Genomic DNA, 20,967 nt, shown 5'->3' with positions numbered 1-20,967 from the left:
ACTTAAAAAACTGAAAAAACCCGAACAAAACCGAAAAAACCCGAAAAACATGAAAAAAATAAATATAATATAAATATATATTTATATATGTGTATTTTATTTTATTTTATATATACTAATAGAATATTTATATATAATATAAAATTAATAATACATATAATATATATTATATAGTAGAATATATTAAAAGAATATATATATTGTATATAATATAATATATTAAATTAATAGAATATATATATAATTCGGTTTTTCGGTTTTTTTCTTCGCCCGAACCAAACCGAACCGAAAAACCGAATTTTTTTTATTTTTAAAACCGAACCGAACCGAATTTCAAATTTTCGGTTTGGTTCGGTTCGGATATTCGATTTCCGGTTTTTTTGCTCATCCCTTTAGAGCAATTAATAGGGGTGCTGATTAGCCACTGCACGATCGGCGCCTATGAGGGGGGAGCCGAGTGGCGGCGAACGTCCGGTGCCGCCGCTCAGGGCGTTGCTGAACCGCGATCAGCGCCAAATCGGCACCTATTGCGCATTGATCAACTTCCCATCCCATTTTTTCAATGTCACCTATATAATACCTTTCTCACGTTTCATTTTTCATACTCAAATTTCTCTTCTTTCTTCCACGCCCAATTTTTTCTAAAAAAATGGCTTCCGGTGATGAGGACTCATTTGATGAGCACATTTCGTAAGCTTTGTGGGACGACACAATGCGCGAACTGCAACAACGTGCGCAAGCAGAGCTACAGCTGGCAGTCCCTTGGTCAATCTGGCATCGACAGACGGTCATCTGTGACCACGTCGGGGCTGTCGAACAGCTGTTTGCGGACTACTTTGCCGAGGAGCAACGGTGAGGGCCGACGGTTTTCTGTCGGCGTTTTAGAATACATCGAGAACTTTTCTTGCACATTGTTAATAAGTTGTCGGCGCGTTACAAGTACTTCCAGCAGCATGCCGATGCTAGTGGCAGGCCCGGACTATCGCCGCTACAGAAGTGCACGACTGCAATTAAGGTAGTTGGCTTACTATCGCCGACCCCTGCCGACTCCCAGTGCCTGCTTGATTTGCACGAGGGGGTGCACGACTTTCTTGGAATGTTGGGTACCATACCATAGACTACATGTGTTGGCTATGGTCTATGGAAGAACTGTGCGCTCGCTTGGATAGGCCCGTTCACGACTGGGTACATAATATTGAGTGTTTTATAAAATTATCTACATAATATTATATACATAATACTCCTCCGTCCCTCAAAAGTATGAGCATTTTAGTTCGGCACGAGTTTTAATGTATAATTAGTAAAATAAGAGAGATAAATGGTGGTGTAAGTAGTGTTAGTAGAGAGTGGGTTCCACATCGTTAGTAGCGTAGTGTAATGGTATAAGTTGTATATAAAATGATGTGTAAGGATAATGTGTTGTTTAACTATTCCAAATTAGAAAGTTCATGATTTTCAGAGTTGGACTAATAAGAAAATAGTTCATAATTTTCAGGAACGGAGGGAGAAAATAAATTTATACAATATTATAATTTAAAAAATGTAATGCATATTTTCACTTATTATCTATTAACTAAAAGTTAATATATATAATGTTAGAATGAAATATCAAAAAATTAGATAAAGTATGCCCTAAAGGAGTTTAGGCGTAAATTTGAAAAAATAAGTGGAGAAGGATATGAAATGTGACTAATGATTTTCCAAAGACCTATAGTGATATATTTTTGAGTTCAGGAACTTAAAACATGCGAACCTCAATTTCCAGGGACCAAATTTGAAATTCACTCCTAATTAAATACATTCAAATAAAGGAAATGAAAAAATAAATTACAAGTAAGGCCCATGAATAATTAAGTGAAGGAATAGTGGATTATGTGTGTTATTTCCTGTCTCTTTGAGTAAAGAATATGTTAAAAGTGGTGCGAGACTTATAAATAGTGCAGCGAAGAAATGAGTTAAGGAATGAAGTTGTGAGTGGCCAACTTCACTTCCTATCAATAAGGCATATATGTAAGTTTAAGTAGATTATGAGAAAGTACTGGGAGTAGTAACTAGTGTCATGAATGACGATAAAATTAAAAAGATTATGGTTGAAATCTTACTTAATTAATAGCATGAATCAATTCGAAAAAGTAATTAATTACACTTATTACTATATCAGTGTCATTGTTCATCTTAGGCAAAAAAAAAATCGGACTAATACTAGAATCTTTCACAATTAGTAGTCAAAGTCTATCTATGTTGTGAAACTAGTATTTTACTTTTGCAAAGAGCTGACCGAGTCACCTAGTGTAACGACTTGTTCCACTACTCAATCCACAATCCAGAAGATTTAAACTGATTTTACTTTTCGGTATTTTAATTATATTTATTAAATGGTCATTACCCATTAAAGTAAAAATACACATTGTGACAAAACATTTATTATTCTCATTAATGGGATATTGAGTTTTACAATATATTCTGTCCCATCGCACATCATTGAATTCTTTTCGGTACCAAATTTTTAAAAATGGTATTTATCGAGTTAAGTGGTAAGAATATGAGAGATGATAAAGTGGGATAGACAAAGTGAGAGTAAAGTATGACAAAGTATAAAAAGAGAAATTAGATGTTTTGTTTTAGCTAAAAATGAAAATAATCACTTATAGTGAGGCAACTAAAAGAAAAAATCAATCACTTCTGGCGAGACTTAAGAGAACAAAACAATTACTAAACCAGAAGACTTAAGAGAACAAAACAATTACTAAACTCAGAAATAAATCGAAAAATATTTTTAAGTATATATACTTCAACAAATGGATTAATGGACTTTATAAAAATAAAACTCACAATCTACCGCTTTATCCTTTCAAATTTATTATCATAAGCTTTATCCTTTCAAAACTATTCAAAAATTATGATAAGAATACCATTTGGAAACTTGATAGGCGCGTGAATTGTACAAAAATTTAAAACTTAAAGAAATAAAAGAGTACTTTGGGTTGCCCAGCCCCCCAACAAACATTTAGTTAAAATATTACATACTCCTATAATATTTGTTAAGCCATAACAAATGATGAATCATATATATACTACAACATATACTAGGAGTATTAAAAAGTCTACAAAATACATGATACAGTATTAATTTAATTATCAGCTTTTAGGTTCATGGATAACTTAATTTATTCATTAAAATTTAGAACCGATACGGAAAAGTCTTCGTTAAACAAAGTAAATGTGGTCCCACGCATATAAGCAATATTCATGCTAAATTCTAATCGAGAAGAGGCCAATTTTTACGTGCCAAGATAGAAAATTGGACTCATCCCTTTACTCGGAACACGACGTCACATTATTTGCTCTTAAAAAACATAGAGTGATAGTTGTGGTTTTCGCCCTAAATTTCGTTATTTATAAAAAGAGAGAATTATATTTTTAGTTTACAGATATTCTAAAAATAAAGTGATGGATATGGTTTTATTTTTAAATATATTATCTAATATTTCTGGTTATTGATGTAATATTATTAAAAAACTTTTACACTTTTAAAAAAATATCGCATGCTATAATAGCTATTTAGTTAAAAAAAAATTAATGAGAGATAGACACGTCACTTCGGCTACACTTGGTTCATTCATATCTATTGTACACCCAAGAAAGGTCGTTGGAGTATATGACAAATACTCTCTCCGTCCGCTATTAGAAGTCCCATTTCTTGGCGGCACAAGTTTTAAGAAATGTAAAGAAAAAAGTGGGTGGAAAAAAGTTAGTGGAATATGTGTCCCACTTGTATATGTATTAGTTTTAAATGAAATGTGTGTGGAATGAGTTAGTGGAAGGTGAGACTTTATTACTCCCTCTGTCCCGGGCTACTCGCCCCTTTCCTTTTCGGCACGGAGATTAAGGAATGAGTGTATAGGAAAGTCAAAAATGACGGCTGTAGGTGAAATTTTTTTACTAAAAATGGAAAGAGTGCAAGTAAATTGGGACGCCCAAAAAGAAAATAAGTGCGAGTAGTGCGGGACAGAGGGAGTACTATTTATGGTAAAAGTGAATCGAGACTCTTATTCGCGGACAGACTAAAATAAAAAAACCGGACTCCTATTCACGGACGAAGGGAGTACTGAAGGGAAATGAATGAACTAAAATGACCATTCTTTTTCTCATGAAAAAGACAAAAAAATCATTCTTATAGTCCAGAAGGTATTTTTTAGGTTTAAAAATGATGGGTACGAACTAAACCCTAATGGCAAGCCCAATAACAGTGACGGCCCATCAGCCCAGAGCCCAAGAAAGAGTATCTGTTCGGCACCATAGAGTTCGGCACGACCAAAGAGTTCGGACTCAGCCTACAGCTCGGTAAAAGCCGACCAGTCAAGCTCTCCTCTCAGATCGGCAAGAGCTGATCGGTAAAGTCCAGCAGTTCGGTCTCAGCATTCGACCGAACTAGGAGTTAGTGGACTCATGAAAGGCCTCCACGACCTCCGCTATACCCACGATCTATTTAGTGGTACGAAGCAGTTATTGAGCAGTTATTGCTCACCCACGATCTTGTTAGTGGGGCTGCAAACCACGACCTTAGTTCAATGTATAAATAGAACTTAGATCAGATAGAAAAGGGTTAAGCTCTCTAGAGATAAAATCGTATAGCAAGTCTGTGTTGTAAGCGGTAATCCCAGATCAAGCAATACAATCTTGCCCTCCCTTCTTCCCGTGGACGTAGATTTACCTCAGTAAATCGAACCACGTAAATTCACCGTGTCGTAATTTATTTTTACGAGCATTCATCATCATCAATAATTCGCGGAATCATCACTGGCGCCGTCTGTGGGAAACAGAGAACAAAATTTGTGATAAAGCGAATTTTTGATCCATTTTTTCCACCCAAAAAATGCATACCAGATCGCAGAATACCCGTATTCCAGCCCGTGAGAACCAGGAGGAAGCCAATCCATCCCATAGGTCGGGAAAACAGCCTAGGGATAAATCCACCACCAGTTCTCATGGCGAAGGAACAAGCCGCTCCAAAAATCGTCCCACTGAGTCTTCCCAGCAGCCCGATTTGAATGAGGCTGTCAAGCAGTTTTTGGCTGAAAAGCAGGAGGAATTCTTAACCTTCCTGCGAAAAAGCCAAAAGCAGCCGGAGACGAAAACGACGGATTCTCCTTCTCCCTCCGCACAAGAAAGTCACTACCGCAGTAGTGTCGCATCTCCCAGGAGAAAGAATCCTCAACCCCGACATATTCCAGCTCCTCCTCGGTACCGGAATCACAGGAGAACTCAATCTCCTCCATACCGACGAGATATCGGATTCGCCGTGTACGGAGCACTGAAGACTCCGTTCTCGGACGACATCACCCGAACTCCCCTACCACAGAACTACCGAACTCCGTCGATGACTTACGACGGGCTCGTGGACCCTCACGATTTCTTGGGGCGCTATCAATATAACATGGCGAACCAGGGTCTCAACGAGGTCCACATGTGCAAGCTGTTTCCCGAGCTGCTCATCGGGAACGCGAGAAGGTGGTTCGATAGCCTCCCCCAGGGCAGCATCAGATCTTACCGAGATCTAATGGATGCCTTCCACAGGAGGTTCTTTCAGAAAGCGGAAGCCCGAATCACTTCGGCTCAGCTGCTTTCCATTCGTCAAGGTCGCGACGAAAAAATCAGCGACTTTATGACAAGATTCCACAAGGAATGCCTGCAAGTAGACGATCTCAACGATCTGCTTGTCATCTCGGCATTCCAAAATGGAATCTTGCCCGGAGCTCTCTACAGGAAGCTCGTTGAGTGCGGTCCGCAGACAGCTCAGGAAATGTGGGACATTGCGGACCAGTACTCCCGGGCCGATGAGGCAGACCGTCGCAAACGGTCGTTAGACAGCTCATCGTCCCGAGGAGACAGAAGGAAGCCCGATCATAGCGATCAGGGGCATCCTCGCCGGACTCCATTTGAAAGAATTCAAAGGGCTCCGGTGCAAGACAGATTGGGACCTCGTCTCAATCCCGAGAAGCCGCCCGCTCAGTTCGTACCGCTGAACAAGCCGAGAGCGGAAATTTTCGAACTGCACTCTGACCTGTTCGAAAAGCCAAAGCGGATGACGAAATCAGCCGCGCGCCGACCCCAGGATAACTACTGCTCCTACCATCAAGATCACGGTCACGATACCGAGGAGTGCAGAAACTTGGCTGCAGGTATCGATGTTCTTGTGAAGGCAGGGACATTGAAAAAATACCGAAGTAAGCAGCCAAAGAAGAATAAAAAGCAGAGTGGTGCGAACTGCGCTCCTCAGGATCCGAAAAGGCAGCCGGATCCCGAAGACGATGACGAGCCGCAATATGATGGAGTAATCCAGACTATTGACGCGCTCCCTGCCGGGAAGACCAAGTCGTCCCTAAAGTCAGAACGCAGAGGCTCCAATCGAGAGGAGCCAACGCATAAAAGGCTGAAGCAGGACGAAGTGATTACGTTCTCGGCTGCTGATCCCGTCCCGGCCATCTCTCCTCACCAAGACGCCATTGTCATCCAAGCCGGAGTGGCAAACAAACTGATCCACAGGGTGTTTGTGGATACAGGAGCGTCGGTTAGCATTCTTTTTAAAGAGTGCTTCGACAAACTAGAAGTGGACCCAGCTCGGCTCAGTCCGGCTCCGCTTCCCCTGAAGAGCTTCACCCAGGAGGACACCCGCCCTGAAGGTATTATCAGCCTTCCGATCACGGTGGGGAAAGCGCCTACTAGCTCCAGTACGATGATTGAGTTTTTCGTGGTGAAAGCTCGGTCCCCGTACAACGTCATCCTGGGAAGAGACTGGCTCAACACAGTTCGGGCCGTTTGCTCCACCTATCACCTCACCATCAAGATCCCTACTAAAGGAGGGATAGCGGTCATCCGAGGTGACCAAAAGAGAGCAAAGGAATGTCTGCAAATTGCGCTTAGAAGTGCCGAGCAGTCAGATCGGCACCACCAAGCATAGCAATCACAGCAGCCGGAGTCAGAGGCGATGACCGAAGTCATACCGGAGCCGAACTCGATGACAGTTCAGCTGTACGAAGACGATCCATCCAGAACGGTTAAGATCGGCTTCGCGGGAACGCCCCTACTTCGGGAAAAAACCATCCAGCTCCTCAAGGAGTATAAAGACGTCTTTGCATGGTCTCCGTTGGACATGACCGGAGTGCCCCCCGAGGTAATCACTCATCGGTTAAATATTGATCCTTCAGTCCGGCCGATAAAACAGAAGCAAAGACTCTTTGCGGCAGAACGAAGTCAAGTCATCCATGACGAAGTCCGTCAATTATTGAAGGCGGATGTGTTATTCGAAGTGAAGTATCCTTCGTGGGTGGCCAATCCTGTCATGATCAAGAAAAAGGAAGGAGGATGGCGGATGTGCATAGATTTCACCGATCTAAATAAGCACTGTCCCAAAGATTGCTATCCCCTTCCGAACATAGATAAAAAAGTAGAAGCTTTGATAGGCTTTGAAATTTTTTGTTTTCTTGATCTGTACAAAGGATACCATCAAGTTTTAATGGATGAGATTGACGCTTCAAAAACGGCCTTCATTACTGATTTCGGCATTTTCGCTTATAAAAAGATGCCATTCGGTTTAAAGAATGCCGGAGCCACTTATCAAAGGATGGTAGACAAGCTTTTTCGGCACCTGATTGGAAAGGAGGTCGAAGTGTATGTTGACGATATAGTCGTCAAAAGCAAAAGCACTTCGGAGTACGAGCACAACCTCAAGTCCACTCTCAACGTGCTCAAGAAAGCCAACCTCAAACTTAATCCCCAAAAGTGTACCTTTTTGGTAGATTCGGGAAAGTTTCTGGGTTGTTGGGTTTCAAAGGACGGACTCAAGGCAAACCCCTCAAAAGTTCAAATCGTTCAGAACATGGCAATGCCGAAGTCCATACATGACGTGCAAAGGCTAACCGGATGTCTAGCCGCACTGAATCGATTCCTTTCCCAAGCAGCCGAAAAGCAACTGCCGTTCTTCAAGGTGTTGAAAAAGGCACCAAAGTTCGAGTGGGGAGCCGAGCAGAAAAAGGCCTTTGACGAGCTCAAAAGTTATCTAGCCGAGCTTCCTATTCTCTCTGCTCCAACCGAAGCCGAAGTAATATTCTTATACTTAGCGGCATCGGATCAAACCATCAGCGCGGTGCTTGTACGAGAAGAAGGCCTAAAGCAGCTTCCCATCTACTTTACAAGCCGAGCATTAAGAGGTCCAGAAACAAGGTATCAACCTCTGGAAAAAATTGCTCTGGCATTAGTAAATGCAGCAAGGAGACTGCGGCCATACTTCTATGCTCACAAGGTATGCGTCTTAACTGATCTGCCACTTCGGCAAGTGTTGACCAAACCAGAAGCATCAGGCAGAATCGCCAAGTGGGCTATAGAGTTGGGAGAGCACACAATTGAATACCTACCTCGGAAAGCCATCAAGGGACAAGCCTTGGCAGATTTTCTTGCAGAAGCAAAGTTCGATCAAGCAATTCCTGTTATTGCCGAACAGAAGAATTCTGCCAATGCCGAACTAGCACAGCCCTTGGAATCCGAAGTAGAGCCGCCGGACTGCTGGAGCGGATTCGTAGATGGAGCTTCAAACAAGATGGGAAGTGGAGCTGGTATTTTACTTGTCGCTCCCGACGGACACGAGGTAACCTACTCACTTCGGTTCCTATTCCCCACTACTAATAATGAAGCCGAGTACGAAGCCCTCCTGGCCGGACTCCAGTTAGCGCAAAGTCTGCTCGTCAAATCTCTCAAAGTCCATTGTGATTCACAAGTCATAGTAAATCACATGTTGGGTGCAAGTGAAGCTCGTGACGAGAGAATGAAGAAGTATTTGGACAAAGCGCAAAGCATCAGCCGAAGTTTCTCCTATTTTCGGATAATCCGCATTCCCAGAGCGGAAAATAGCCGAGCAGATACCTTAAGCAAGTTGGCCTCAGATCCGAACTCAAAGGCGGAAGAATTAATGCATCGAAGCATTGATGAAGCCGAGGTACATTCAGTATCCAGCTCGCCGAACTGGATGACGCCGATCTTGCAGTATCTGGATCAAGGACAATTGCCCGAGGATAAAAGAGAAGCTCGGAAGATCACATGCCGAGCACTTCGGTACGAACTTCATGAAGGAGTCCTCTTTAGAAAGTCTTACCTCCAGCCGTTATTGCGGTGCGTAGGACCAGAAGAGACGGACTACATCCTCAGAGAAGTTCATGAAGGATCGTGCGGTAGCCACATCGGAGCCAGAGCTTTAGCTAAAAAAGTTCTGAGATGGGGATATTATTGGCCAACCATGGTACAAGAGGCAGTGCAGCTCGTCAAGAAGTGTACGAAGTGCCAAATTCATGCAAATGTCCCAAGGATGCCGCAGACCGATCTATACACTATGCAAAGCCCTTGGCCTTTCATGCAATGGGGCATAGACATAGTGGGACCACTTCCTCAAGCTCCTCGGCAAATGAAATTCCTTATCGTTGCCGTGGACTACTTCACGAAGTGGGTGGAGGCTGAACCATTAGCTACGATAACGAGCTCAAAGGCATTGGACTTCGTCTGGAAGAACATAGTATGCCGATTTGGCATACCCCACATCCTCATCTCGGATAATGGGACTCAGTTCACCGACAAGACGTTCAAGAATTGGTGCCAAGAGCTGAACATTCAACAGCGGTTCACTTCGGTCTCCCATCCCCAAGCAAACGGACAAACGGAAGTAACGAACCGGATTCTGGTGAAAGGGTTAAAAGCTCGGTTAGAACAAGCCAAAGGACAATGGGTAGAAAATCTCCCTCAAGTCCTGTGGTCCTACCGAACTACACCCAAAACCTCCAACGGTGAAACCCCGTATAGTCTGGTGTACGGCACAGAAGCCGTAATTCCGGTGGAGATCGGTGTACCCAGTCCCCGAACTCTAAATTTCTCCTCAGAAATGAATGACGACGGGCTGAGAGCCGAACTAGATCTCGCCGAAGAAAGAAGAGAATTGGCGTGCATAAAAGCAGCCAAGTATAAGGAGCAAGTAGCCCGGTATTATAACCAAAGGGTGAAAAAGCTTCAATTTCAAGTGGGAGATCTCGTCTTGAGAAATAACGAAGTAAGCCGAGCAGAAAAGCTGGGCAAACTCGAACCCACATGGGAGGGTCCGTATCGGGTGTCAGAAGTCCTCGGCAAAGGGTCTTATAAATTGACTCACATGTCAGGAGAACAAGTACCCCGAACATGGCACGTCTCCAACCTCAAGAACTTCCACTTGTAAGAGACAAAGTCCGGTCAGTCTGTCTTGTGTCTAGTTCGGTCATAGGGGTACATGTTTTTATTTGTTTGTTTTTACTTGTACTTTTTACTTGTCGTTTTATAAAAAGTTTAAAGTTTTTTTCTTTCGTCTTTTTCATTTTTTCTCTATGTGTTTTGTCTCTATGTGCTAGTCGTCTCTTACAAATGGTACCAAGGTATATCGTTCTTTAAAGACTGATCCCCTTTTTAGATCGATTATTAAAGACTATTGTGAGTCCAAGCTTCTAAGGAGGATATAAGACCACAATTCAGCTTAACAAGCAGTCCGTCTGAAACGAACTGCAATAAGCCAACGATTGTGAGTCCAAGCTTCCAAGGAGGATACAAGACCGCAATTCAGCTTAACAAGCACTTCGTCTGAAACGAACTGCAATAAGGGAAAGTCCGATCCACGCGATAAACCTCGCCGAATTAGGACGACCAAGTTCGGTCAAAGAAGTTTACCTCATAAGACCGGGGACGACCATGTCTGGTCAAAGAGGTTTACTGCATAAGACCACTTCGGTTAACTGGGAAAGTCCGATCCACGCGATAAAACTCGCCGAATTAGGACAAGGGAAAGTTCGATCCCGGCGACAAAAATCGCCAAATTAGAACACAAACCAAGTCTGGTCAAAGATGTTTATTTCATCAGACCAAAGACGAGTCCGGTCAAAGATGTTTATTTCATCAGACCAAAGACGAGTCCGGTCAAAGATGTTTATTTCATCAGACCAAAGACGAGTCCGGTCAAAGATGTTTATTTCATCAGACCAAAGACGAGTCCGGTCAAAGATGTTTATTTCATCAGACCAAAGACGAGTCCGGTCAAAGATGTTTATTTCATCAGACCAAGGACCAAGTTCGGTCAAAGAAGTTTACTTCATAAGACCGAGGACAAGTACGATGAAATTTTTTCGCTAAGCTGTAAATACAGTGTTAGAAGCGAAAACAAAATTTCATTTTTCAAATCTTGTTCGGCATACAACTCAGCTACCCTACAAAATGGCGTTACGCTATTACAAAGGACTATTCTACTGTCCAGGGTTGCTGAAGTTAAGCCACCTATCTGCAAAATCCTCTGGAAGCCGAGTTCGGTTGTTCCGAGCAGATGAAGAATAAGCAGGTCGACGAGATGCTATCCTCGACCCAACGCCTCTTCCCCGAGCCCGAGAAGTCCTAACACCTCGGCGATGAAGAGTCTCTGCAATAATCATCTGCTGATCTTGCTCGCTCATAGTCACAACTCCTCGGCGAATGTCAGTCCGTCCCTGTCTTGACGATTCCGGTTGCTCCTGAGCCCGTTCTCGTCTTGACGTTTCCGGCTGTTCCGGAGTTCGTTGATGACTGGAAGTAGGATTTTGAACAAGGGAACCAGAGGCTTGATCTGGAGTGCGAGCATCTGTTGGCACGACATGCCGAAGGAATCTTTCTATGGAGGGGCGCCGAGAAAGAACAATGTCGTACCGAGAAGCCCAGCGCCGTAATGATTTCACAACTTGTTGGCAAGCCGAGCTCTCCAGCGCATTGTCCCTCCGGAGTACATGATATTCCTCCCACAGTTCGTCAACTCGACTCTGAACATCTGATATGGTCAAGCCCCCGCGCACACGGATGTAATCCTCGTACGCAGTCCTCTCAGCAATGGTCGTATTCAGCTCGGCCTCCAGATCCTTCTTATCGGACTCTAAGTCCTTATTATCGGCCTCCAGCTTCACTAAACGAGCCAGAAGCTCGTCATTCTTCGTCTGATCGGCTATAGCTCTTTTCTCAGCTTCGTCTAAAGCCGAAGAGTACAGCCGTTTCCAGTGAAGTATCTCCATCTCCTTGAGTACAAAGCAGCTATATTAGTTCGGCAGATGTACCGAGCAGATAGTAAAATACTACAGGAATAAAGGCGAGTACGAAAAGCTATACGAAGACAAGTGTAGAGAATTTTTCATTCACAAGGAAAATTTTTTACACTAGGGGGGCTTCAAGGCCATTTTACAAGGAAGAAACTAGACTAAGAGAAGGGAGACGAAATCATACTTCGCCAGCTTCGTCTCCGGCTCCTTGGTCTGGTTCAGCTTCTTTCTCCTGAACTACCTCAGCCCCGGCCTCGTCTCCTGCCGGCCTCGCCTCCGCCTCCTGATCGGCCTCCTTCTCCGGATGCCCGGCCCGCTCGACTTCGGCCTCCAGCTCCAGCGGCTCGGCCTCACCCTCTCCGTTGTAAGTCGAAGCGGGTGAAACGGGTCCCACGGAGGCAAAGATAGCCTCCAGGTTCTCGTCCCGATCAGCTCGACAACTCCGGACTCGGTCTGCAGAAAGCAGGACCGAGGATGAAGCGAGCTCCTCAAGGAGCGGCAGATTCTGAAGCCGAGCTGCTATCTCTCGGCTGTACAGAGGCAGCACGACGTCGGCCCCCTGCTCGCCCTTATCGGCAATTAGCCTTACCAGGCTACCGACAAAGGCCGAGAACTGGCTGCTCAAAAAGAGTTTCTCCGTGTAAACACGGAGAGCCTCCCCTTGGGCAACCACGGCAGCAGCATCGCTCCGCTTCGTCTGCTCTCGCTGGATGACGAGCTGGTTTTTGGCAAACTGAGCTTCATCCTGGGCCGAAATCCTAGCAGCTCTGGCCTTCTCAAAGTTAGCCTCAGCCTGTTCGGCCCGATGACAAGCAGCCGCCAACTTCCTCTGCATCTCGGCATAGTCATTGGACGCTTTGGAGAGTTCGACGGCGACGAGCTTGGAGAGCATATCGTTCCTCTGAAAATGGATAAAGAAAAAAGTCAACAAAGGGGCCACAAAAAATACAGAAAAAAAAAGCAAGGCCAGAAAATCAAGAAGAGAGTTCACCTCGGCGAAGTCCGTGGGCCATAAAAACGGCTCACAGATATGTTCCGAAGGAGGCGCCAAGACCACATCTTTCTCTGGCACTCTCGGGGGCTTCTGGGCCCTCCCCTTCCCCTTTGCCGAAGTCGACTCCGGCTTCTTCGGATCCGAAGAGGTTTTTTGCCTTTTCGGAGTCCTCTCGGCATCAGACGCCGAGCTGGTCGTTTTCGGCCTCTCCGGCTCCTTGGACTCCGAAGATTTTCGGGTAGCCTTACTCAGCATGTACACTGCCAAAAAGCAAGAAAGCAAAGTCAGGTTTTCTTCGTTAAAGCAGTAGAGCATAAAGATAAAGAGAAATCCTCACCCTCGGCCTCTTCGTCCGAAGACGAGATGTCGAACACGACGTCGCCCTTGACGAGCTCAGACTCCGGGTATTGTTTCCTAACTATGGGAATCTTGTTGAGCTCGCCATCGAGCTCGTCCAACGGTTCAGGCCGAGGGTGACGGATAACGGACTCCGGCCCTCTCCAGGGAAAACTAGGAGCCGCGGTCCTATCATAGTAGAAGAAGCGATTTTGCCACTTCGGCCACTTCGTTTTACAAAAGGCTCTAAAGGGCTGTAAAGGGATCAAGTAAAACCAAGACCCCTTCCTCTTAAATTGAAAGAATTTAAGGATCGCCTTCAAAGACAAATCCCTTCCTAACCTACGGAGTTCGGCAGCGAAGGCCGACAAGTGCCTCCAAGAGTTCGGAGTCACTTGGCCTAAAGGAAGCTGAAAAAAATCTAGTAAATCTATAAAGGCAGAAGGGAGGGGGAAACGAAGCCCGCATTCTAAGCAGGCCTCGTACACGGTGGCGTACCCCTCCGGCGGGGAGTCAGCCCTATGATCACCGTCAGGTACCACCGCCTTCCCCCCAGGAAAAAAGTATTTTTCGGGTAGGGATATCACAGTATCCTTACTCAAAATACTAGGGAAATACTCTACGGTCTTCTCCCCGGACTCTTTCCGGCCAGAAGACCCCTTATCCCCTTTCCTACCGCTACCCGACTCCGAAGAAGAAGAAGACATTTTTCTTACTTTTTGAAGATGAAGAAAGTCTGAAGAAGCTCTTGAAAGCGGAAGAAAATTTCTCGAAAAAGAGAGAGTATAGAAGACGCAACAGCAAAAGTGTTCAAATGAGGAAAAAGGAGCATACTTATCAGATTCGGGAAAGATTTCGAGATCGTTGCGCCGTTTCGAATCCCACCTTTTCAGGATTCAACGGCCGGATTTTACTGTCGCATTTAATGCAGGCACGCGCAAGGCACGTCCCCTGACGTCAGCCTCCCCCTTACCATTATCCAGAATGCCGAAGTGACTCACCTCGCCGAAGTGATTCACTTCGCTTTTCGGGGGGGGTAGTGATGGGGTACGAACTAAACCCTAATGGCAAGCCCAATAACAGTGACGGCCCATCAGCCCAGAGCCCAAGAAAGAGTATCTGTTCGGCACCATAGAGTTCGGCACGACCAAAGAGTTCGGACTCAGCCTACAGCTCGGTAAAAGCCGACCAGTCAAGCTCTCCTCTCAGATCGGCAAGAGCTGATCGGTAAAGTCCAGCAGTTCGGTCTCAGCATTCGACCGAACTAGGAGTTAGTGGACTCATGAAAGGCCTCCACGACCTCCGCTATACCCACGATCTATTTAGTGGTACGAAGCAGTTATTGAGCAGTTATTGCTCACCCACGATCTTGTTAGTGGGGCTGCAAACCACGACCTTAGTTCAATGTATAAATAGAACTTAGATCAGATAGAAAAGGGTTAAGCTCTCTAGAGATAAAATCGTATAGCAAGTCTGTGTTGTAAGCGGTAATCCCAGATCAAGCAATACAATCTTGCCCTCCCTTCTTCCCGTGGACGTAGATTTACCTCAGTAAATCGAACCACGTAAATTCACCGTGTCGTAATTTATTTTTACGAGCATTCATCATCATCAATAATTCGCGGAATCATCAAAAAAAAAGCAAAAATTCTTCTAACAATATTATATTTATATCTAGACATCTAATGATATTTAAAAAAATGACGGATAATATTAATACAATGTCCAAAGATTAAAAAAAAGTATAGTTTTCTTTTTAATATGACAATACCGATATATTATGAACCAAATGATGACAAAATGTGACCTACTGACCTCACGAGTCATTACTTATTTGGTGAAAAATTAATCCCGCTACAATGTCACCTACCGGCATCCACCTTGACCTTGATCTTGATCTTGATCGTCGTGATTAATGCCACATAACTTATTCTTTTAATCTTTAAAAACTTTGAATGCGCAGTGCACGACTTGTCTTAATGGTGACGTTGACAATGACCGCTGCTACAAAACAAAAAAAAATGGCTGGCCCCTGCCCGTCCATTTCTTTTTCTATACACACATTTCCCTTTGTTCTCTTCCAAATTCCAATCTGTATATGGCACTTTTTTTTTCTCTATATATCTTTGCTACCATGCCGTGATGACTTCTGCTCCTCATGATGCTCTTCACACTTTACACATAGATAAGCTGGTCTCTCGCTCTCTCTCTACCATGTCAAAATTGATACTCTCTGTCTTTATAATTTGGCCTCAAACCTTTTGCTCTCTATGTGTTTGATCAATTGCATGCCATGATTTTGTTAGAGATAGATAGTTGCAAATTCAGCTGTTTCTGTTTGTTGAAATACATCATCCACTTCTGGGAAACATAAAAGGCGGAATCTTTGCCTTCCCTTTTGCTTTTTAGGCCTCTTTTCTTTTTGCATATACTGTAATTTTCAAGGTCTCGATACGCCTTTTGAAATTCCGGTATCAATTGCATATTACTACTATGATTTTGTTTTCTGCTGCTTTGATTTCAAGATTTTATGTTCCTAATTTATCTTCTTTCCTATTTGCACTGTTTGCTTTATCTTCTTTCCTAAAGTCAAAGTAAGTTTGGTAGGAAGCAGATTGGAGGATTTTCATTATGAGGGTATTTTCGTATGTATAACAAAAAGCAACCTTAAACAATGCTTGCAAGATCTTGTCTGCAGGGGGAAAATAGGATGCTTTTGATAGTTCAACATCTCTGCATCAGCATCTCATATGTGGAGATTTGTTGTTAGAATTCATATGTGGTTTTGATTGATCATAAGAAACCATACAAGTCTCCTTTGCTGTGTGCGTGCACGTGCTAGTAGTTATGATAGATGTGCTTTGGCTACTTGCCCTTCTCCTTCACTAGCAATTTGTTTCTGAATTTTCCTATTGTTCACTTAATACAAAAATTATCAGCTAATCAATGTCCTTTTCTTTTCTTCACTGTAGTAGGTGTTAGGTTATCCGCTTTGTGGTTCATTTGTTTAAGTAGATTGGTCACTAGTCGATATATCCCTTATAATTTATCGATTGGATTGGTGTGGGATAATGAACCAACCACCATCTGCCAAAGGGCCGTCTCCCTCGAAAGAACCATCAAAGACGAAGGAGTTGGATTTTCCACTCCACGCTCTTGGATTTGAGATTGATGATCTTTCGCCTACCAAAATTTCTGGCCACATTCTTGTGACGACAAAATGCTGCCAGGTAATTTTCCTTCTCCCATCTCATTTTGTCATTTATCGGGAATTTGAGAGGTTTGATTGAGCATGGAATGGCAGCCCTTCAAAGTGCTACATGGAGGAGTTTCAGCGCTGATTGCAGAGTCGTTAGCAAGCATGGGCGCTCATCTGGCATCGGGACTGCAGAGGGTGGCTGGGATACACCTGAGCATCAATCACCTCAAGAGTGCTAAGTTGGGCGACTTTGTAGTTGCTGAAGCTACGCCGTTCAGCGTTGGAAGAACTATTCAGGTGCGTTCTATAGCACCATTTTCAGCAAATAAACTCTTGGAGAAAGCGCACGTCTTAGCTGAGAAACTTGTGTTTAATGATGGTGAATGTTGAACAAAGTAACCCACTCTTCACCTTGTGAAACAGAACTGGTCAAGTTATAGGTGAACAAATTACGCTAAACGATGGAAAATATCAGCTCCTATCTCGATCTTTGGTCGTTTTTCTATAGTGATGTTGCAGTGTTTGATAAATTACAAACTGAGCAATTAAGTATGTCTTAAGGTGAAAGCAACAACTGAGTTTGTTGAGTTTAAGTGTAATGTAAAATATCACCTTTTTGACATAATTGTGAACAATATTAGGAGTATTTGTTATGACAAATCTCAATTCTCAAACTACTATCTGTAGAAGTTGAATGATGGTGTAGTGATTCTCTGATAGGTGTGGGAGGTGCGTCTTTGGAAACGCGATGCTTCAAACGCAGAGATGAAGACATTGATTTCATCTTCAAGAGTTACTCTTCTGTGTAACATGCCTGTCCCAGAAGCAGCAAAGGATGCTGCTGATGGTCTCAAAAAATATGCCAAATTATGAACTTCAGTCCAATAATTCCTACCCACTATTGTCTATTAAGGAAAAAAAATAACAGACGCTTCTCTTAAATGTATAATTCAGAATAATTTGTGTGTATATTCACGTATGTTATTGGTCTGGAGCAGATTGATTGTGTGAGACATTAAACCAAGCTTATTTTGGAATTCAAATAAAAAGGAAGCAACTTATACTAATTGAATTTATTGGAGCACTACGAGTGATACGATGTCATGATTTGGATGCTATCAAAGTTACATAGTGTATATTCGAATTTAGATACCTCGAGCAAATGTGATGACCAAGGTAGATTTATTATTATTATTATTATTATTATTATTATTATTATTATTATTATTATTATTAATATTAACATTGATCGATCTTTATTGATGAAGTATATATATTTATACAAGTACATGAATTCTTTATACAAACTACATGAAACACTAAAATTAAGGTTTGTCAACTAAAACACACATTTAGTCACAGCTAGCATGTATAAAATGTAGTACTCCTACTAAATAAAGCAATTAGGTGAAGAGTTGATTAGCGCAATTGGGTGAAAAGGTTGGTGGATTCAAGAACTTGACATTGTTGCAAACAGCCTTGGAATTTGCAGTGCTTTCACCTTCCAACTTGACATTCTGCATAACGATTCCCTCGCACGGGTGGCTCTTGCTGCAATCGAAAGCGATTGCAACCTTGGAGGCACTTGTCCCTTTGATGTTCTGATACAGAATGTTCTCCACTTGCACTGCTGAGCTCTGAAATAAGATTCATATATTAGATGATAAGCATCTTATGAGGATTTTTTGTAACTTCTTGAATTATTATGGTATTAATTAATTATTAACTCACCTCTTCTTTACAAGGTTTGTCTTGATCACAATAGTGTTGGTCTATGATTATTGGATTCTCCACATTTTCCATCTCTATGTTCTGAAATTTGATGTTGCTTGCTCTACCAGATCCACCCTGTACATATTTTTCAATCAACATTATAACATACAATTTGCATCAATGAGAGAGACAGAGGTTGCATACACACACACACACACATATATATATGTATATGTACCTGCCATGTCTTGATCCTGACCCCATTAGTTGTTCCAGAAAGCTTAGCTCCATTGATCACAATGTCGGATACGTCAGCTTCTGAATTTCCAGCACCTAAGCTTCCAATACTGAGTAGTGAACCAAACATGACTAATTAATTTCCACACAAAACACATTAATCAAATTTGGAATTATATATTCTTAAATGTAAATTAGATTAACCTGATTCCATGGCCAGGTCCACAAGTTATACCGGTCGCTAAAACCTTCTGTGCTCCACTGACGATCGAGATGCAGTCATCGCCTAATTTATGATCACGCAACAACTTTAATACTAATTCACAATCACTCATAATTTGATAGGTGAAATTAATTAATTAGAACCTGTGGCGATGGTGGTGGAAGAGATTTTGATGTTTTGGGTGTCGGAGACGTGGATTCCATCGGTGTTGGGGCTGTTTCCAGGAGCCGTCACCACAAGATTGGAAACTTGAACATTTTTACACTTCTCAAATGACAAATGAATTTGTTGGGAATTTTCTATGTTTAGGTTATTCACTCCCAAATTTGTGCACTGGTAGAAGGTCAAGGCCTGCATGCATGGAATTAATTAATTAATTAATTAAGAACTAGTATTTCATGTATATATACATACCATGTAAATAAATTATAGTAGAAATCAACGTACCGTTGGAGCAACGGTGCATGGCTGCAAAAAACAAAGAATCTTGTTAGTGATGCAAGAAATCAAGAAACAAATCACTACTACTAATTTTGTTTAATTACATTAGCTTTATTTGTTTTGCAAGAATTTTGCCACCAGATTTTGCCATTGCCATTTACTACTCCACCACCTGAAACCACTAGATTTTGTACACCATGGAAAACAATCCAATGCCTCCTATCTTTGCTGTAGTCTGAACGATCATTGGATGCTATTATAGCTCCACCAATCTGCACAACATCAAGTAATTAATTTCAATTTCTTTTCCAATAAATAATAAAATTATCAAACTTGATATTGATACCTGCACTGTTATGCCAGATTTGCAAGGCCCTGAAAACTTAATTTGTTTCACAAGAAAATTTCTGTTTTTTGGCACAACAAAATTAACTTCTGCTGATGATGAACATGCTTTGGCCCATGCTGTCTCAAATGCCTGAGAATTCATTTTAAAAGTAAAACAATAAATCTCAATCATGTTATCATATACTAGTATTATATATTCAATTAAATAACACATTTAATTTACCTTGGCATCATCAGTAGCTCCATCACCTTTAGCCCCAAAATCAAGCACATTAACTACTGTTTGAACTGATGCTGCAGAAAGTGATCTCCTAATCTTCATGAAAGTCTTGTACGAATCGTTCTCACAGTGGAGGCCTGAATACGAAGGAAAGGCGCGCAAATCATAGCCCGATTCTTGCTGGAGGTAGGCATTACTAGGCAAATGGCCGGAGGTGGAGGTCAAGCTCAAAGAAAATGCTACCAATAAGTATGAAAAGATATACTTTTGAACTCCCATTTTCTTGTAGCTTTAGAGAAGAGCAAATATCGGTTTGTCTAGATTGTTGTCTATGAGAGAGGTATGGATGTTGTGATAAAATAATGTGTAGATTGTTGTCTATTTATTTACATTGGTTGTAAGGGTTTTACATTCTCTACGGCTCAATTTGCTATGGAAATGATGGCATGGTGAAGATTTACAAGGAACAGGAATGTAAAGGCAGTTGCTGACTTTTGCTCCATACTTGAATAAATATATGCCAAACTATTGTTTTCTTTTTCAATATTTTTTTATATTTGTGCCTTTATGCAGTTCTTATCTTGTTATAACTAGTTTTTTTTATGACATTGGTATCTAGGAATTGGCAAAAATGAAATTAGTAGTATCACTTTTTTGACATGTCAAAGAGAATTATAACAGGCTCCATAGATTCAATTCATTATACAAATGTAAAATATATATATTTTGTGATAACTATAATTCATGATACGTAGTTATTTATGAATGTATTACCTTTGCAATTAGGTCATAGACCGTTGCTTCTTTTCTTTGAAAATTAACGAACCCTAAACGTTATGAAACTTATTAGGTCAGCTTTTTTTTAAATTTATCTCTTTATAAACTTTATCTTATTAATTGCGTACGTCAAGCATGATTTAATACATTATCTTAACAAAAGTCTAGTACGCCCACAAATGCTTTAATTTGTGTGTATGTATAAATAAGCACACGATTCTATAGTGTTCAATCTTTTTATTTGTAGTACGGTTGCTTTTTGTAACTGTCGAAACTAATTAACAATATGTGACTGGTGAATATCTGATGGTTTTGAATAGAATATAATTATGAATAATTAAAACTAAATTTTCATAATAGAGA

The 20,967-nt window shown here is 42.0% G+C and overlaps 2 protein-coding genes across 4 annotated transcripts; one reads left to right on the top strand and one right to left on the bottom strand.

The window, feature by feature from the left end:
- The first annotated feature begins 15,483 nt into the window (after nt 1-15,483).
- On the top strand, nt 15,484-17,712 carry LOC121794294 (1,4-dihydroxy-2-naphthoyl-CoA thioesterase 1-like). 3 transcript variants are annotated; one of them, XM_042192389.1, is made up of 4 exons: nt 15,484-15,639; nt 16,419-16,676; nt 16,751-16,942; nt 17,366-17,712. In XM_042192389.1, exons 2-4 carry the CDS (start codon nt 16,518-16,520, stop codon nt 17,516-17,518), a joined length of 504 nt encoding a protein of 167 aa, XP_042048323.1. In that variant the 5' UTR covers nt 15,484-15,639; nt 16,419-16,517; the 3' UTR covers nt 17,519-17,712. The 3 variants fall into 3 exon arrangements, with proteins under 3 accessions (XP_042048323.1, XP_042048324.1, XP_042048322.1); XM_042192390.1 differs by having other exon boundaries at nt 15,488-15,639; nt 16,422-16,676; XM_042192388.1 differs by having other exon boundaries at nt 15,518-16,676.
- A 166-nt stretch (nt 17,713-17,878) lies between these two features.
- Nucleotides 17,879-20,264, bottom strand: LOC121793839 (polygalacturonase-like). Its single transcript, XM_042191872.1, has 9 exons — nt 19,831-20,264; nt 19,606-19,737; nt 19,364-19,531; nt 19,266-19,286; nt 18,962-19,169; nt 18,800-18,881; nt 18,597-18,705; nt 18,377-18,493; nt 17,879-18,282 (listed from the first exon to the last, which is right to left on the bottom strand). Exons 1-9 carry the CDS (start codon nt 20,104-20,106, stop codon nt 18,049-18,051), a joined length of 1,347 nt encoding a protein of 448 aa, XP_042047806.1. The 5' UTR covers nt 20,107-20,264; the 3' UTR covers nt 17,879-18,048.
- Between the last annotated feature and the right edge of the window lie 703 nt (nt 20,265-20,967).

Source organism: Salvia splendens, chromosome 3 (assembly GCF_004379255.2).
Source record: "Salvia splendens isolate huo1 chromosome 3, SspV2, whole genome shotgun sequence".
Classification (NCBI taxonomy): domain Eukaryota; kingdom Viridiplantae; phylum Streptophyta; class Magnoliopsida; order Lamiales; family Lamiaceae; genus Salvia; species Salvia splendens.
The sequence above is the reverse complement of the archived record's forward strand: the minus strand, read 5'-3'. Positions and strand labels throughout refer to the sequence as shown.

What these genes read in the sequence shown, in the direction of transcription:
- LOC121794294 (XM_042192389.1), top strand. Translation starts at nt 16,518, where the DNA reads ATGAACCAACCACCATCTGCCAAAGGGCCGTCTCCCTCGAAAGAACCA. An exon ending in TGACGACAAAATGCTGCCAG is followed by an intron (nt 16,677 to 16,750) that starts GTAATTTTCCTT and finishes ATGGAATGGCAG; the next exon opens with CCCTTCAAAGTGCTACATGG. An exon ending in GCGTTGGAAGAACTATTCAG is followed by an intron (nt 16,943 to 17,365) that starts GTGCGTTCTATA and finishes ATTCTCTGATAG; the next exon opens with GTGTGGGAGGTGCGTCTTTG.
- LOC121793839 (XM_042191872.1), bottom strand. Translation starts at nt 20,106, where the DNA reads ATGGGAGTTCAAAAGTATATCTTTTCATACTTATTGGTAGCATTTTCT. An exon ending in AATCTGGCATAACAGTGCAG is followed by an intron (nt 19,532 to 19,605) that starts GTATCAATATCA and finishes GATGTTGTGCAG; the next exon opens with ATTGGTGGAGCTATAATAGC. An exon ending in ACAAACCTTGTAAAGAAGAG is followed by an intron (nt 18,283 to 18,376) that starts GTGAGTTAATAA and finishes ATCTTATTTCAG; the next exon opens with AGCTCAGCAGTGCAAGTGGA.